At 45.8% G+C, this 18,183-nt stretch overlaps 1 protein-coding gene across 1 annotated transcript in view; it reads left to right on the top strand.

Annotated features, from left to right (window-relative positions):
- Window positions 1-5,868: 5,868 nt before the first annotated feature.
- LOC114070084 (zinc finger CCHC domain-containing protein 2-like) overlaps window positions 5,869-18,183 on the top strand; it is a gene marked incomplete at its 3' end in the record, with an annotated part of 15,183 nt that continues 2,868 nt past the window's right edge. Inside the window, exon 1 of the mRNA XM_027907289.1 lies at window positions 5,869-7,150. Within this exon, the coding sequence (XP_027763090.1) occupies window positions 6,224-7,150 (927 nt within the window). The remainder of the gene's footprint in view (window positions 7,151-18,183) is intronic.

The raw sequence follows: 18,183 nt of genomic DNA, 5'->3' as shown, positions 1-18,183 counted from the left end.
TCCCTTGGAATCCATGCAGATGAGAGTTTGACTCTGAAGAACCTCCAGTGCACCCGATGGTTCCTCATGGTTTGATCAGCAGGTTGTTCATCTCCTCCTGGCCCAAGTGTAGAGATTATGAAATAATCTAGCCAATAAACCTTTCAGTTTGACTCTGGATACTTGTTGCATGCATAATTATCATGCACATGAATAATATCAGGTAGGCCTGGTGCCTGAGCCACACCCACATTCCTCCTGCGAGCCCTCATTTCCGAACAGCTTTCAATTAACTTTCATCAGATGTTTGAGGTGGCCTAAGTCTTTTCTTTGTGTAGGTGTTTAAATTTCAGTGCTTTACACTGAAGGACGTAATACACTGCTAACTAGAAGAGAAACTGGTTTGTCCATGCACTTAAATGGCCTTCTGTCTAATGGTCTTATTTAAGGGGGACTTCCCATGACAGCAAAGCCCTGACATTAGCTGAGCTGTGTGTGCAGACTGCTCATGTTCATGAGTTCATGTGCTGCTCCTTGTGAACACTGATGGTTCACCTGCAACACCCTGGAGCCACAGGCACTTCGCCACCGTCCTTGCTGAAACATTAGAAAGCCTGAAGCTGAATAGTGTTGAAAATCCCATTGCTCTCTTCACTGAAACTGATTTGTCATATAGATTGGGCAGTAGTTTCTGTGCAAATTTCATTTCTGAGTATAGTATGTCTTGGTACTGCACAATGTATACTGGCTTGACCTCAAGGGGATCCGAATCAGTGCAGGCTGTGCTCTGTGATGGTAAAATCTCACAGAAAATTTCCATCGGTACAAGGAAATTGATGGCCAGAAGATCCAAGAATATGAATATCCAAATGCTTCTGAATGCTTAACTCTCCTTAAATTCTCTTGACAACTTTACATGGAGAAAAGCGAACCAGTACAGACTGCCATGCGTACCACAGGCTGGAATGCCACACAGGCAAGGAACCCACTTCGTTTGCACAGAAGTTGAAATAGACACCTCTATCTTAGCATTTTGATAATGTTTCTATCCTTCATAGGTTTCTGAGCTGCATCCAGATGAAAATAGTAATAATTCACCTTTGACAGTTATGTAAAAGAAAGACTGCGACCTTAGTTCAGCTTCCCTTGAACAGGGAGCTGAAATTTGCAACCGCGTTTCATAACAGTACCTTTATTGGCAAGCTTGCCAAAGAGGCCCTGGGATAGATGACCTTTGCAAATGAATAACCAACAACTTTAACTTTAGAAATAGCCTTTCATAATGAAGTTGATCCTGGGAACACACCCTCTGCCTACACAGAACTTATTTTTCAGTGACTTTAAATCCCAAACTATGTTTAAACTATTGAAAATGTGCTTAAAATTGTATGTTTACTCCTACACTGGATGTTAACATATTTAGGACTATGGGTCATCTTCTGCATTTTACTACTCATATTGAATATAAAGTCCTAATCCAGATGTGCATATTAAAAAGATGTAATTTCTTAAACGTGTCTTCAGTTTTCAAACATAAGCTTGCTCAACTCCTGCTGAAAAAGAGTCTGAAAGAATAAAATAGCTCAAATATTCAGAACTCATCACGGCAACAAGAATTAAAAAATAAGTAATAACAACCTATCAATTTGACAGTCTTTATTTGTAGTGAATTTCAAGCTGTCACATTCTCAAGGCTTTTTCTTCCAGATCCCAGGGCTAAAAGGCAACTTCCTCCCATTTTTATAAAAGGTAAGTTACACAAAAAAATGCCAACTGTCATGAGATAAATGACAAATCACGAGTCAGCAAAATCGCCCCAAAGCTTTATCAGGGAATTTATCTTTTCTTCCAGATTGTTTGGAGGGTTTTGTGTGTGTGTGACATTTGTCTGACATTGTCTGAAACAATTCCCTTACACTTTAGGATTTTGACTGAAAGACCTGACGATAGCCTGTACAATTGTCAGGGAATTAAACACATCTGCAAACTTTGTATAAAAAAGCAATTGATCTTCCTACATTCTGGGAAAGGATAAGAAAGGGAATAAAGGATGATAGGAAGATTTCTTTCCCTATTTATGTATCTTCTACCCTGTAGGATGGGAATCCACGCAGAGATCCTCACTGAGCATTTGTTACAGCTTTTTTTTTTTTTTTTTTTTTTTAAGTGAAAACACTTATTGGCAAAGACAGCACCCAGGGAACAGTATCAACATGAAAAAAAAAATATTCCTGATATATATATGAGATATATATCTATATATCCTACAGCATTCCTATCTGATTTTTAAGTGGGCCACAGATTAAGCTCATTCCTGTTCTTACAAAACAATTTTAGCATATCCTTAGTAGCAGTAAAGGAATAAACAAAATGAGCTTCACAGACAGTGAAACTGGTTTTATATGTTGCTGAAATTAATGCAAAATCTTTTGACTCTGTTGGTGAAAAGTCAATATTGAAAAAAAAAACAGGATTATTTTAAAAACTAAAGAAATCTATGTTGAATGGTGTTGAAGGTTGCTTTGTTAGTTCCTGCCTTAGTTAGCTTCAGCATTCAGTCCAGTGTACCAGTGCTGTGCTTTTTATTTTTCTTAGTGGCTTTTCCCCTTTTCCTTTTCTAAAACCATTGCTGGGGAAGTTTTAGGCCTGGTAAAGAAAACTGCCACAATGCCAATGACCTCTTTAGAAGAACTTAGTGAGGAAGGATGTTTCACTCAAAAGACACATTGTGGCTGCCTGTACATGGTATGGTGACACACTGAGTATGGAAAACGGTCTCTCCTTGGCTTGTGTGTCTCCTGGTGTTCTCCACAGCTCACTTATCCAAACAGTCGTGGTCACAGCCAGGCAGAAAAGCAGAGCCAGCAGCCAGTGGGATCTGGGTTCTCATAAGGATCTGTCAGTAAGGACAACACTTCTAGACCCCCAATGAAGCCTCAGTGCACTCAGGAAACTCTGGGTCTTTGATAATTTGAACAGGGGTTACGCTGTACAGGTGAAAAGGCAGTAGGTGGGGGAAGACTCAGAATAGCCACTATTCCTTTTGCTGCAAGTCCAGCTGTGGCAAGAGCGGCTCTCTTGGACACAGCTTCTTCCTCCATGTGGTACATTCCTGGCCCTTGACCTGGGATGTCAGACCAGACCCCTGCTGTACTCCAACGAGAGCCACTTCCCAGAGAGGGGCTGTGGGGCTCCCAAACCAGCAGCACCGTTCTGCCTGCTCCTCTGCCTGCTCTGTGTTGCATCAGAGTTCATCTGGCTTTCAGCTCAGACAGGGATTACAGACATACTTTTCCCTCTAAGGCTCTGTACCGTTGCTCACCCTAAGTCATCATGACTGTGGGCTCAAGTCATTAAAGATCTACACAAGCTATACATTTTTTTATGAAAACCAGGTTAAAAAAAACTCCCGGGCACCTGTCCTAGGCAAGATAATTTCACAGTAGCCTCTGCTGCTGTATCAGCTTGCTATTGTTTGAGCATTTCCCCATCACGTCCTCATTCCATTCACAGCCCTGAGTTTCACTTTCACTTCTCTTAAGCACCTCAGTTTCAGTTCCCTTTCCTCCCCGCCCTCTCCCTTGCTGACACCTCCCTTAACTATTGAGATATCTGTAAGTCAGCCTGAAATCTCTTTGACTTCTTTTTGCTTTCTCATATTATTTTTTCTTTCTTTTTGTTGTTGTTGTTGTTGTTGTTGGCTGCACATCTTTCACAAGTATCTTCAAGTGTCTTTTCCTCAAGTATCATAGTTTAAGCCACTAAGAAGGGGAAATCAAGAAGAGTTGAGTTAATCAGGTTCTTAACCTTATTTGTGAAACTAAGGTTCAGTTTGGGAACTGTCAAAAATAGGGATGGGCTCCAAGTACACTCTGTACCAGAAGAGCGTACTTTCAACCACTACCCTCATGCGTGTGCAATTTATCTCACCTTTGTGAATTTATGAATGGACCAGCGGACCTTTTCTTTCTGTCATTCCCCTCATCCCCTTCCCTCAAAACTAAATTCCTTCTGCACTCTCCATGATGTTATATGTTTGGAACTATGTCACATTTTATTTGAATCACAGATTGTTAAAGTAGGAAATGTTATTTATAACATTTGTATCATTGTAATTTTGAACTTGTAAATTCTATTCCGACTGTTGAAATACCTGCTCAAACTACTAAGCAGAAACCTCAAGCCTCGTTTCTGAGCTTCCATGATGGCAGCTTGGCATATTCCCAGAGATAGTCACAGTAATTTTTTGTTTTGAAAAAAGCATAATGATAATGTGACAAGAATTGCTGTAATTCTAAAATTACTGCCTCATAATACAATGTAAGAAAATATCATACTGGGGTGATAGCTGCTTTGACTAATGACTGCAGAGATCTGGGATGATTCACATGTCCAGCCAGGCCCTTACAGGCAAAGAGGATCAAGTAAAAGGAGATAAAATAAGTTTATGAGACTTTGTGTGACTTTTCTTCACTGTCCTGGGACCAGCAAAGAACTGCTGGTGGTCCAAGATGAAAGGGTAACACCTGACTCACTCCCCACTCCACTCCTGCGACACTGTGATACCAATGAACACGGAAAGCTGCACAGAGTAAGGTTCAAGTCCATTTTTGTCACCACAAGGGGACCAGGCAGCCATTAGGAACATGAAAACTTAACATCTGCTACCTACAAGTTAGTCCTTTAATATTTTAGAATAAAATACATATGTTTGCTGCACATATATAAAAATGCAGGATATGGTGTAGTTTGTAGCTGCCATTCAAGACTGCTCTGTGGCAAATCCGAGTGATGCATACAGACTGTTATAATCTGCACGACATTTTCTTAAGCGTTTGATAAACTCCTTCACTGTAGCACTGTTGGCTTCTGGACAGACAGATAAGGGGGAGTCAGGTCTGGCAGTTTATACTTCATTGCTGTAAGCAGTTCAGGGATGCTACTCTGTGTAATTAAGGCTCGTTTATATTCTTTGCTGTGCTATTCCGCAAGCCACTGACTTGATTCTGCTTTCAGATGCACTGCCTTTATGTAACTGCGGGAATCGAAGCGAGGAGCATCGCAACTTAATGATTAGTCAGAGCACTGCTTAATCTTGTAGTCTTAGGCTCTTCATCGTCGTGGATCATAACGGCCAGGAACAGGATGGGGAACAAGAGTGAAGAAAGCATGTTCTTTCCTAACAGAGTATCCCTAAACCATTTTGCTGCGCTTTATTTTTTCTGCAATATTCCCTGTATTTCTCTAGAGTAAAAAGGGCTAGGTAGAAAGCAATGATACTGTAACAATGGCCTTTTTAAAAAGGAGAGCTCCTACAACAGCAATAGTTTCAACTGCGTTGGAAATTAGAAAGGCCCGTAGCAGCCATGTTCGTGCCATCAGCTTTGTTCCACCACCGGCACGGCACAGCTCCGGGCCTGCTGCTGCCGGCTCTGGGCAAACCCACGTGGCTTTGCACAGCAGAGCCATCAGCCAACGCACGGCCGTACCGCAGGGAAATCTTTCACCCAGAACACAAGGCGGCTCGCTCCTGGACTAGTCCCAGGCGAATCGCTCCGCGGTTCCCCCCGGCGGGAGCAGTGGAACTCCCGGGGCACACGAGTGGCCGCCGCCCGTTCCCAGGCCGGGCGCGGGGAGGGCGGGGCGGGGCGGGACCGAGCGGCTGGGGCTGCGCGCGCCCGGGGCGTGCCGCGCGCGCAGCCCCGCGCAACGCCGCGCGTAACGCCCCGCCCCGCGCGCCCCCCCCCCACTCCCTCCGAGCCCTCCCCACGGCGGCAGCGGCGGGCGCGCGCTGACGCGGGCGGCGCCCATAGGCGGAGAGGCGCGCGCGCTCCGCCCGCTCCTCCCCCCTCCCCCTCGCCGGTATCTCGGGCCTCAGCCAGCCGCGCCGCCCGGGGCCGCGAGCGCGCAACCGCTGGCGCCCACCGGCTCTGCGCGGGCACCGGGCAAGGGCGGGGAGAAGGGGAACCGCCGCGAGAGCGCGCCGGGCAAAGGCGGAGACGGGGAGTCGCCGCCGCCGCCGCCGCCGCCGCGAGCGAGCCCCGCCCCGCCCGCCCGCTCCCCGCCCGCCGGGACCGCTCTGCCCCCCCTCACCCCCCCTTCACCCGCGCGCGCGCCGCTCCCGCGCCGGCCGGGCCGCATGAGCGGCATGAGCGGCTCCGCCTGAGCCTCGCGTGCCCTCCCCCCCTCCCCGCTCCCGCTGGGCCCCGGCGGGCGCCGAGTCCTTCCCGTGCCGCCGCCGAGGATGCTGAAGATGAAGCTGCCCCTGAAGCAGACGACCCACAAGGCAGCGGCGGCGGAAGATGCGACGGTGGCGGGGTTGAAGGAGCCCGGCGGTGCCCTGGACTGTCACCTCCCGCTGCAGCAGCAGGTGCCCCGGGCCCGCGGGGGCGCCGCGGCGGCGGCGGGGAGGGGGTGCGGGCTGGAGAGGCCAAGCCGGCTGCACGGCCTGGGGCCGGGGCCCGGGCCCGGCCCGCCGCCCCCGCCCTCCGCGCTCGGCGCTCCAGGCGGCGGCGGTCCCGGCTCGGCGGCCGCCCGCACCGACAAGGAGACGGTGTACGAGTGGTTCGGGCTGGTGCTGGGCTCGGCGCAGCGCCTGGAGTTCATGGTGGGGCTGCTGGACCTGTGCAACCCGCTGGAGCTGCGGTTCCTGGGCTCCTGCCTGGAGGACCTGGCCCGCAAGGACTACCACTGCCTCCGCGACTCGGAGGCCAAAGCCAACGGGCTCAGCGACCCCGGGCAGCTCGGGGACTTCCGCGACCCCGCCGTGCGCTCCAAGCTCATCGTGTACCTGGCCCTGCTGGGCTCCGAGAACCGCGAGGCCGCCGGCCGCCTGCACCGCCTCCTGCCCCAAGTGGACTCCATCCTGCAGAGCTGCCCGGCGGCGCGGCGGGCCCCGGCTGAGGAGGACGAGGAGGAGGAGGAGGAGGAGGGGGACATGGTGGTGGTGATGGACGGAGCGGCGGAGAACGGGCAGGCCGGGCTGCCCGCCGCCCAGGGCCTGGGCTGCGGCGCGCAGGAGGAGCTGCTCCTGCTCTTCACCATGGCCTCGCTGCACCCGGCCTTCTCCTTCCACCAGCGGGTCACCCTTCGGGAGCACCTGGAGCGGCTGCGGACGGCCCTGTGCAGAGACCAGGAGGAGGAGGAGGGGTTCGGCCGCCACCCAGCCCAGGTAACGCCGCGTCCCGCTCCCTTCCTGCTGCGCCATCTCAGCGGGCGGTTTCCTTCTTCCATCGCTCCCTCCCGTTTTCCTAGGAGCTGGGGGCGGCCGCTTACCTTTCCCCGAAGCCCCCACATTGGGACGTGGCCTCTCCCGTCCTCCCCCACCCAGCAGTGTCTGCCTCGGCCGCCCCCACAACCTGCTGCAGAGCGTCTACTACGAATTTCTTGTTAGGGAGGGAGGGCTGATTTTTCTAGCCTGCTGTGCTTTCTGGAGCACTGCTGTTTTTCTGGAACCCTGCCATGCTGGAGTGCATCGTGCACAGTCCTGAACTGGCTGCCTCATATATGCTGTAGGCCACCGTATGCACGACTACCAGCAACAGCTTGACTAAACTTGTAAAAATAGAAATAATAATGCTAGAGTCAGGCCAGAGTGCCTAAGAGAGTGTTCTCTAGGGGCTTAAAACAAATAGAACACGTTGAAATAGTTTTTATATGGAACCTGCTCCCCTGCCCCCTCTCAAAATGAGACACAGCCTCAAACTTGGCAAGCACCAGGGCAGCAGTCGGGTCACCAGCTCTAAAGCTCGTTTTTTGAAAAGCCATGCTCAGTGAGGTGGCTGACGACATTTGGGATGGGGTGGTAATGATTCCACTAAAGCAACAAATTAAAATGTCACAACTGGAGCTTCTGTTTAGAGGAAAACTGATTTTTGGGTGGTTGTCAGGAAACAGCAAAGCACATCTTGAAAGCAGATGTGCCACTTGTTGCTAGGAGGTGGCTGTCATCAAGAATAAGAAGTTGTACTGAGTGACACTGAAGCATTTTCTTGTGCAGTAGCTCTGTTTAAGTAGAGGTTTTCCCCCATGCCATCCACTGCTGCCCTCTTCACAAGCGTTTGCTTTAAAATCTGCCCTGTATTTAAGCAGCCAAACCATCGACTTGGAGCTCTGCAGTTTTTGGTCTGTAGATGGCCTCTCATGCAAAGGGGAAGAAAGGGCTGGAAGGTAGATGGTTATAGCACTGTTCCACTGAACACATCAGGTTTTTATCAGGTACTTGACAGGAAAGGGTTCAAAGCAGTAAGGGTTGGGATTTTTGGATTTTGTTTTTTCTGAGTTTGCTTGCAGTGAGATCCATTTCAGCCACTTGTAGAAAACTGGTTTACGTTTCTTGCCATACAAAAGGAATAGCTCCTTCTTCTGTTTGCTAAAGATGGGATGTGCTCTTGAGAAGTACTCAGAGGAGATGGGACTGAATTTCTAAGCCTTCAGACATATCAAGTAAATGCCTGTATCATTTAAAGGTCAAAGCACGTTTGGCAGCTCATAAACTAATGGGTAGATGTTACAGTCCTGAAATCACAATGAATTCATAGCATCAGTCCAAAAAGTGTTTATTTTGGCTCGCTGGCCTGCATCTATCCCAAAATTAATCCTGAAAGGCCGTCTTTCCGGGGCGAAGATCGAGCTTCAGGAAGTGGTTAAACTGGACACTGTTCTTTCTGGGTTTAAAGTGCAATTAACCGGAAACTTACTTCCTGCCTGAAACTGGCACAGCAGTTGTAGCTCCTCAGTGTGTCCCACCAAATGCAGTTAGGAGATCAGGCTCCCAACAACCACCGGAACTGAAGTCAGTTCTGTGCAGTATTCTGGCTTCGGTGTAAAAGCAGCCTTCCAGGTTGTGGTGGGTTGGTTTGCTCAGGGAACACTTGAGAGACGCAAGTCAGCTTGGCTGAACATGCACATCACATACTCTGTAGTCTACACTGGAGTGAAATGGCATCCCTTCTATAGGCTTACACCCCCCTCCTTCCCTTTCTTAATGGCTAATTGTAAATACAGCAGTCTCTCTGGGAAATAATGACTGACAGGGAGCAGTAGGATCAGGAGGTTTCCGCTGAGTATTTTCAGTTCACATTCGCAGGGATAGTGGGATCCTTACAGATAGGACACTGGAGGAAATGGATTTGGTGTGAGAGTTTTAAAGACTTCCCTGGCAAAATGCTACTGTACTGTTGGACTTGATTTAAAATTCTGTTGGATGTCCACAGGCCTTTTATCGTCCTTTAATCTCTGAAATTTGAGTGCCTTCAGGGCTCTGCGTTTGTGAACCTGAAGGGTTCAGAAAGACCTCTCTGAATATTTATTCGGCTGGGCTCCCTGTCTGGGAATAGCCCGCTCTGTGCCGTGCAGCCCAAGCAGCTCTGCTGCCCGGCAGCCCGCGGGGTGGTCGCGGTGCTCCCCGGGCCAGCCCGCGGCCGCACGGGAAGGGCCCGGCGGGCGGGGGCTGCCGAGCACGGCGAGGGCAGGACGGGAGTGGGGAGGGCGGCGGGCAGACACGGCGCCCCAACCCCCCGAACACCGTCACGGGCCGGAGAACGGCGCGGGGAAGGGGGTGACGCCGCTCTTTGTTTGCGGGGAGGACGGGTGGATAGTGGAGGGCACAGCCCCGCTGCCTCGCGGTGCCGGTGGGGGCGGAGGGGCCGCTCCTCAGCCCCCTCCCCGGGCAGGGCTGGGGGGACGGACGGCCCGCGCCGCTTCCCTTCCCGCCCCCGTCCAACATGGCGGCGGCGCTCCCGGTCACGTGCCCACGGGGCGGGTCCCAGCCCGTCCCGTCCCGCCGGGAAGGGGCGGCGCCGCCGTTGCATAACGGGGCGGGGTCGGTCGTGTGCGCTGCCCCCGCACCCCGGCACCGGACCTGATCCCCGGGCGTTGGGGAGGGCTGTCCCGAGAGGGGCTGTGGTGTGCCCGGTTTATCGAGCACATAAGCGCAAGGGTTGTTCCGTGCCGAGAGGCTGCGAGCTCAGCGCTGGTGTTCCCTTGCTGAGCTCTCCCGGCTCCTGACGGGTCTGAAGGCAGTCACAGAGCTGTTCACGTGGGCCGTGAAATAATAATAATGTCTTCCTATGGCTAACAACAGTTATGTGAAATCAGCCTGCAGAGGTGATGGAGTTCAGACCTGGACCTGAAGCAGGTGCTTTTTCAGTTCTGGTGTCAGAATTCCTTAGGGCAAGCACCTTGCCATTGCATGTATATGGCATATCTAACAAAGTGGCTCGGTTCGAGGTTTCAAGGAGCTATAACATCTAGCTATAGTAAGGAGCTTGAGAGGTTCATCTACAAAGAATTTGTGGGGGATTTACTAGAACATAAAGCAGTTTGCTTTTTCCCATTATTGGGATTATGTTTTCTGGATAGGGCCTGTGCTATCTAATAAGATTGAGATCACATTGAAGTTGCTTTATGACAAAGGGTTAACAGAATTGTTGCTCTTTTTGGTGTCTCAATTTTAACAATCCTTTAAGAACATTTCTTAGTACTACATTTTAACAAATTTAGCTCAAAGTGGCTGAGGAATTAAAAAGTTGTAGGAGATAAATACTGTGAGTAATAGGACTGGGTGGGATGGGCAGAGCTAGGATTGTCTTACAGGTGCATAAATTTTGTTTCTTTATAAAAGTGTTCTGAAATAAGGTTTTTGGCTTTTTACACTTCAGGTAGAAACATGATTTTCAGATTTTTAACTTAGGGTGTAGTTTATAGTAACACCTTTTGGAAAAAAGTCATTGGTACATTAAACTGTGCAGAATATGAACTTTGAATCTAAAGCTGAAATAAAAGAATAAATCAGAACCATTCACATCTGTGGTCATAAACCAAAGAATAATGTGCGAAGATTTTGCTGATACCAGTGTATGTTGTTTTAAGTAACAGAGCACATAGCTTAATTCATGTGTTGATTATTTTTGTTTAATAAGTGCATCATTATCAAAGCTGTTTGATTTTATTGCTTATCTTGGTCCATCCCATCCAGGATCTGAGATCAAAATGCTGAAATACTGAAGAGCTCTGAATATCTGCTCACATAATAAATATGGCTTGGGTTAGACACTGGAACATTTAATCAGGCATACTTGACAGTAATAGAACTGAAGTTCTACTGAAATAAGCAATCTCCTGGAGATAATGGTTTGCTGAATAGCATTGTAATTAGCTGGCTGGAGGATTCTTTATAGAAAAAAATCTCTACTTACAAACAAAGGGAAAGATCCTATTTACAGAGTATTTTTCTTAGTACGCTTCTATTTATAGGACATTTTGTCTGCAAATTAGAAGAGTGCTTTTATAATTGATCTTCAGTCACTTGCAGCAAGTACCACAAGGTAGTAGAATTTAATTTTAGAATCTAAGAGCTCTGTCTGGGAAGAAGAATACTGGCAATCTCATTTTGAAGCTGCAGTACACTGTTTCTAGTGTCACAGAGCTGAGTATAAAGAGAAGTGTCTTCAGAATCTGGTTTAAATAAGAGACATAAAGATAAAAAACATGATTTTACTCTTGGCAAAGACCTTTTAAATGGTGTTACACTCCAGGAAAATACAATTTTTTACAAGTTTTGTCTACTGAGGTAAAAAGTATTCCAGCTCCTTCACTGAACCTTAGTAGCCTTGTCTCTGAACAGGAATTTCTCTGGCTCCAAAGAGGAGTTAAGGATTTCCAGAAACATTACTGGAAGTTCTCTGGAAAGGAAGTCCAGAACTAGATAAAAGACAGTGCCTAAAATGAAAGATTTTTGTCTACATGTGTGTGCTAATGCTCCAGGATATTGCAAAATAAAAACTTTGACTGCTTTGAGTTGTTTTAGTGATTTAATTCTAAATTTGAGGTGTTAGGACAAGTTTGTAGCCTTTCCCAATTGCTTTACACCAGGGTTTATCAGCCTCTTGCTGTTCCCCCTGCCGTTTCTTCTCCAGCATAGTAAATGAGTACTGAGGGTGTTGAAAATATACCCGTGACTTCCTAATGCTTGTATTTAGATTGCTGTAGTTATGCTGAGGTCTGTTTTTCAGTGTTGCCTAGTGTTGACTTATTTGTAGGTAGCAGAATCTCACTGGGCTTGGAGTATTGAGGACTCCCAACTTTTTATGAAGAACTGCAGAAAAGTATGCATACAGCAGCAGTAAGATGGTAGTGTCTGTGAAACCTCTGAAGTCTGTAGGATTCTGTCAGCTTAAATCTGTCACCTCATTTACTGGCTGGTGTCAGTGTCTAGCCATAACTGCTCTAGAAAACACTACAGCTAGTTCTTCATTAACTATAATTAATACAAAATGTCTATTTTCCCTCCAAGATTTGGTGAATTTCTGTAGTATCCTCCAAGTCTAAGGGTTTATACTTGCATACACCAAAGCTTGCACAGGACATTCTGAGAGATCTGGCTGGAAACTGCATTCCTTTGTGTGTTTCTTGCATTTCGTCAACTTCTTAATCTTGTCCTTTTTAGGAGAAAAAAGTAAAAATACTTTTAAAGTTAAAGAAGATTTAGCGCCTTGGGAAGTGTCTTAAGAGTGAGATAACAAGAAGATAGAGATTTTCTGATATTTAAAGCTGTCACACATGAAAGAATACTTTTAAACTATGCTTTGAGTTCAAGGATTGGACAAAATGACATATTACCCTCTGATGGTAGTAAACCTAGTAATGAAGGCACAGTCTCTTCTCAGGACTGATTGTACTTCAGTTAACTACTTTTAAGGGGCAAATGTTTTTTTTAGTATTTCTGTCACTCTACACTGATAGGCGAATAATTTCTTGTATTAGTCTAGGCTGCTACATTAAAGTTGGTTTTATTCACTCAACAGACAATAGGAAGAGTACTGAAGTTACACAGTTTTTGAATGAGCAACCATCTGACGACACAGTAACACCTAAACCGGTGCATTGCTAGCTATAGCTTCAAGTTCTCTACGTTGTCATGGGCTAGCTAGGTTGGACTGTAACTATGGTTTAGGTCCTGTTAAAAGTTCAGATGCAGGTGAGAGTTAGAACAAGAATGCACTTTGCTCCTATCAAACATAAGGTACGCTATTCCCCCAGTGCTGTAAATCACTGATGTAGCTGGCATGTCTAGTACTTCAAATGTAATTGCGACAGGCCTTGAGAGCTGAAGTTGTTAGTGCTACATAAGAGGTTGGTATGCCCCTTGTCTCAAAACTGTCATGATTTCATAGTGCTACAGGTTAGTCAGGATGTGATTGCTGAAGCTGTCACATGGTGTATCTTTCTTCCCTGAATCAGCTGATGTTTTGTCAGAAGGTTTCTGTCTCCATTGTAATGTTTTGTTGCTGCCTCTTACAGGTGAGCTCTTAAAATAGTTTCACTAAACAAATGTGCTTTAAAGTACACATAGGCACCTGTGTGAGCTCTCTATGCAGTCCAGCTTACTAGATATGAGTTAATAGGGCTCTTGCCCTATTTTTGAACCCTGTATTTGAACCATATGTTCAGCCAGTCAGACTTTTATTGCGCATATCATGGGAATTTTTTTTCTGGTCACAGAACCACAAAAGGACTGAGCTTGGTTGAGACTTCTGGAGATTGTCTTGTGCATCACCTGCCCCCGCTTAAGCAAGGCCACCTACAGCTGGTTCCCTAGGACCATGTTCAGATGACCTTTGAATATCTTTGTGGATGTAGGCTTCACAACCTCTCTCGGCAACCTGTGCTCGGTCACCATCTCACTGAAAACGTGTTTCCAGATCTTCATAGGGAATGTCCTGTGTTTCAGTTTCTGCCCATTGCCTCTGCTCCTGTCTCTGGTCACCACTGAAAAGACCCTGGCTTCATCCTCTTTGCACCCTCTTTTCAGATATGTATGTTTATATATATATCTATATACACACTTTTATGTGTATAGATCTTTCTCTGCAAAGCTGCTTTCGAGTTGGTTAGGTCCCAGCTTGTGTGGTTCCTGTAGATGTTCCTCCCCAGATGCAGGATTTTGCACTTCCCCAAGTTGAACTCCCTGAGGTTCCTGTCAGCCCATTTCTCCAACTGTGGTTCTATGTGAAATAAACATTACTGTTCGGAGGTTGATTCTGTATGTTAAAAGATAAGTTAACAAGGAAACATCTAAGTTGCTTGTTAGTTGTGGCCACAGGAGAGATAATTTGGTAGATCTTTGTGATCTTAGATCTTGAGGATGATTCTGCTTGTTGCAGAGCTCTCTGCATTTCAAGTCAGTGGGACAGTGCCATTGCATGGTTCAAAGCTTGCAAACTGAAGTCTGGCTTAGCAGCAGTGTCAGTTGGGCAATTGTCTGCAGTCTTGATCTTGCTTTTGCCCAGCAGCTTGTACAAGACTGTACATGGGGGATGCTCTGTTGTATCAACAGTGGTCAGCATGAAACAGGTTTTGAAGCATTGCTGCCCTGTATCTTTGCACTTGTGGATATTAAATGCATGTGCTGGGTTTCCATTTAAGATGGCATAAATCTCAGTTCTATCCCTGTATCCAAGCCACAGTGAGAATTAGGTGATGGGGTGCACAGTTGCTCACTGTGTTGAGTAAGACTTCATCTCTGCTGCTGTTGTCAGCAGGAGGGGGTTCAGCAGCACACAGGTACATGGGGAGCTCACCTGATTGTTCCTGATGTTCAGTCTTTGCGCTACAATAGCTACGTAGCAATGTATCTGTGTATCACAGCAGTGAGGCAATAACGGTAGTAGCTTGGAAGGATTGTTTTAAGCAAATCGTGGTTTTGGTCTTGTAACTGGTACCACATCTCTTAATGATTATTCTGACATCACTCAAAATTCTTGAAAGTACATGTGCTATAGTTGATAACTCACACTCATGAGTTAGACCTTGATTTTTTCCAAGATGTCTTTTTTCATCCGGTTTTGTTTGTCAGTTCCCACTGGCACATGAATGAACAAGCTGTGCATCTGTACAATCTACAAATGCTGTCACTAATAGCACATTTACTGTAGTCTTGCAGAAAAATAATCTTTCAGATTTGGGCATATAGAACTAATCAAGCTGTCCAGCTGCTGCAAGCAGGTTTACCTTGTTAGTGCTCATCAGAGCTGATGAATGAATAGTTCTCTTATGAAAGTACAATGCAAATATCAGAAGACTTATGTGCATTAATCACTTGCTCATGATGATTAGTAGGCTATCCAGTAACAGATTTCATTACGTATTGCCAAACCAATGCCAGCATGACATTTTTTGATCAGCCATCTACCTTAATAAAAGGCAGAGTTTGGACATCTGTCATGTGTAGGCTGGCTGAGATCTGCTCAGCTCCTATGATGTTAGGGCAACATCCTTCTCAGCAGGATCTTCACTTCAGACATTTGATCGTTGTGTTAGGGACAAGCACCCCTGGACCTCGGGACACAAACAATCCTGGACTTAAGGAGAGCAGACTGTAGCCTCTTCTTCAGAAGTCTGGTTGGTAGAGTACCACGGAATAAAGCCCTGGAGGGAAGAGAGACCCAAGAAAACTGATTGATATTAAAGGATCACCTCCTCCAAGCTCAGAAGCAATGCATCCCAGTGGAAAAGGAAGTCAGGCAAAAACACTAGGAAGCCTGTGTGGATGAACAAGGAGCTCCTGGGCAAACTCAAAACGTGAAAAAGAAGCCTATAAAGAGTGGAAGCAGAGATAGATGCCCTGAGAAAAATGCAAACTGTCTGAGCAACCAGGGTTCAGCTTAGGAAAGCTAAAGCCCTCATAGAACCAAATCTGGCCAGGGATGTCAATGGTAACAAGAATAGCTTCTGTAGGTTCATTGGTGATAAAAAGAAGACTTGGGAAATTGTGAACCCTCTCCAAAAATAAATGGGGGACTTGGTTACCTGGGATATGGAGAAGGTCAAGGTACTCAATAACTTCTTTTGCCTTGGTCTTCACCATCAAGTTCTCCAGCCCACACCATTGAAGTGGCAGAAGGCAAAGTCAGGGACTGGGAGAATGAAGAACCACCAACTGTAGGAGAACGGGTTCAAGACCATGTAAGGAACATGGCAGTCTTCAAGTCAATGGGACAGACAAGATGCATCCACGGGTCCTGAGGCAACTGGCAGTTGAAGTGTCTAGGCCGCTATCCATCCTATTTCAGAAGTCATGGCAGTGAGATGAAGTTTCCATTGACTGGAAAAACTCTGGTCTAGATGGTAAAAGCAGACAATTTTTAGAGCACTCTCTCAGCTCATTTCGCTTTCAAGGAAAAATGTAGTTAATTCTCCAGCCCGTCACAAGGACCTGTGTGATTATCAAATGCATTATCTGGCATCTGGTTTGAGGCCACCCACATTTCTTGCTTCACTATATTTTAACCATTAGCAGCAGCACCGTCAGCCACAGTAAATCCTTGCTCATGAAAGCCTTACAGTGACATAAACTTATGCAAGAGTTAACCTTACACTTGCATGTGTGGTGTGAATACAGAATATACAGTTTTATCCATTGACAGGAAATGACTAGCACAGTTAGTGCCATCCAGCATCATCTTCCTCAGCAGTATACTGGGTTTTGAAGAACTTGTGTTTGTGGTGTGACTGGCACCAGATAGCAACACACAATGTCACTCTTAATATTCATTGGCTCTTCAAACTTCCTAGACTTTCCAGTCACTTGAGTGCTGGAGTTGTCTGCTCTGCCAGCGCTTGTATTTTAGGTACTTGTGAGTGTTTGATGTTGGACTGTCACAGTAGGTAACAGCAAAAGAGAAGAGTCGTAGTGCAGCCCGAGACAGGATCTTGTAGGCTGTGAGCTGTGAGGTAACACAGTGACTGCCCTGGATTTCCCTGCTGTTTACTTCCTGCACTGCACTGGGTATTGTGAAAGCCAGCGGTCACAAAACACAGTGCGTATTACTGCTTTAACTTTCTAGGCAAAGAATTCAAGTGAATGAATTATGAGGGGGTTTTATAGTTATGAATTTATAATTATCAATATCAGAATGTGTTTTAAATACAGGTTTGAACCATGTAATATTTTGCATTTTAGAAGGGGCCCTCAAATGTGGTTGTAGCTTGCCTTTTACGCAATGCTGCCATGGATAGAAAAGTAACCTTTATAGAATAATTAACTGCAAAAGTATTTGAATACTGTTACAAAGATGATGTATGTGCTATGTTAGAAGCAGTTTTGTAGTATTAGGAGGTGTAGCTGCAGTATTTAATGCTTCTTTGACATGAGCTGAACAGAATACTTTGTTGAAGTTGATCTTATTTCTACATTTCTCCTAAAAACTGCTCATGATTTTGTTGACTTCTTACATAGCAATTATTTTTTTAAAACAGGCTGTAACTTATTTTTTTGTTAATCAAAACAACTAGTCTGACTTTGATTGCAAAAGAAGATCTGACTGTAAATTTGATTGGCTTTAGATCCATTTGTGTATTTTTTTATAAGGTGATTAGGTGGGATGAATGAAGTAGTGCTTTCAGCCCTTATGCTTATCATTTCAGAGGTGGAAAAAGACATCCTAGAAAAGTAAAACAAATAGAATAATTTGGGAGTCTCTCTCGGAGTTAATCCAAATGTCTGTCGTCCTCTGTATGCAGTATGGACAAAAAGTATTAAAACTGCTTTTGACACATGATGTTGCTGTAGTTTAAGACCTTATCTCTACCAGAGAATTGACATTGATCTTCACTAGAAATCTTGTTTCAGTTGTTAGATTTAATGACAGAAAGACATTAACTCTCACACCAAAATATGTGCTTAACTCGTTAGTTTGGACATAGCCAGTTACTAGTTCTGCGTTTTATGGACAGTCTTAAACAAATCAGTTTTAACCGGGTACCTTTAATGCTCAAATGCCAACATTTCTGTGAATAATGCGTGACCAGGAGTTAGCACTTAAAAAGTGCAAGTACTTGGTTTGGTTATGTCCACAGTTGCTATAAAATGTCTTCCAAAACAGTATCAGTGGGATTTTTGAGGAGATCTGGAAGTGACTCTCCAGAGCATGCTTGTGTGTTGGTTTGTTTGGTTTTTGGGGTTTTTTTGTAGTGAAATAAACTTGGAATTTTGCTAAAGCTGTTAGAATGCAATCTTATTTACATACAGCTATTTTCGTTTCTTATTCCATATCTGACATTGCACTTATAATTTATTAGATGTTTGTTGAGATTGTTTCCTGAGTGACTGGGGACTGGTGTTTTACCTTGAAGAAACAAAGCTTGCTTTATATTTTAAATCTGCTGGCTTTGAAACCTGAAGTTACCAAAACTCAGTGTAGA

The sequence above is a fragment of the Empidonax traillii genome, unplaced genomic scaffold, assembly GCF_003031625.1.
Source record: "Empidonax traillii isolate 1590-97213 ecotype Southwest subspecies unplaced genomic scaffold, ASM303162v1 scaffold1434:size109757, whole genome shotgun sequence".
NCBI classification, from domain to species: domain Eukaryota; kingdom Metazoa; phylum Chordata; class Aves; order Passeriformes; family Tyrannidae; genus Empidonax; species Empidonax traillii.
The sequence above is the reverse complement of the archived record's forward strand: the minus strand, read 5'-3'. Positions and strand labels throughout refer to the sequence as shown.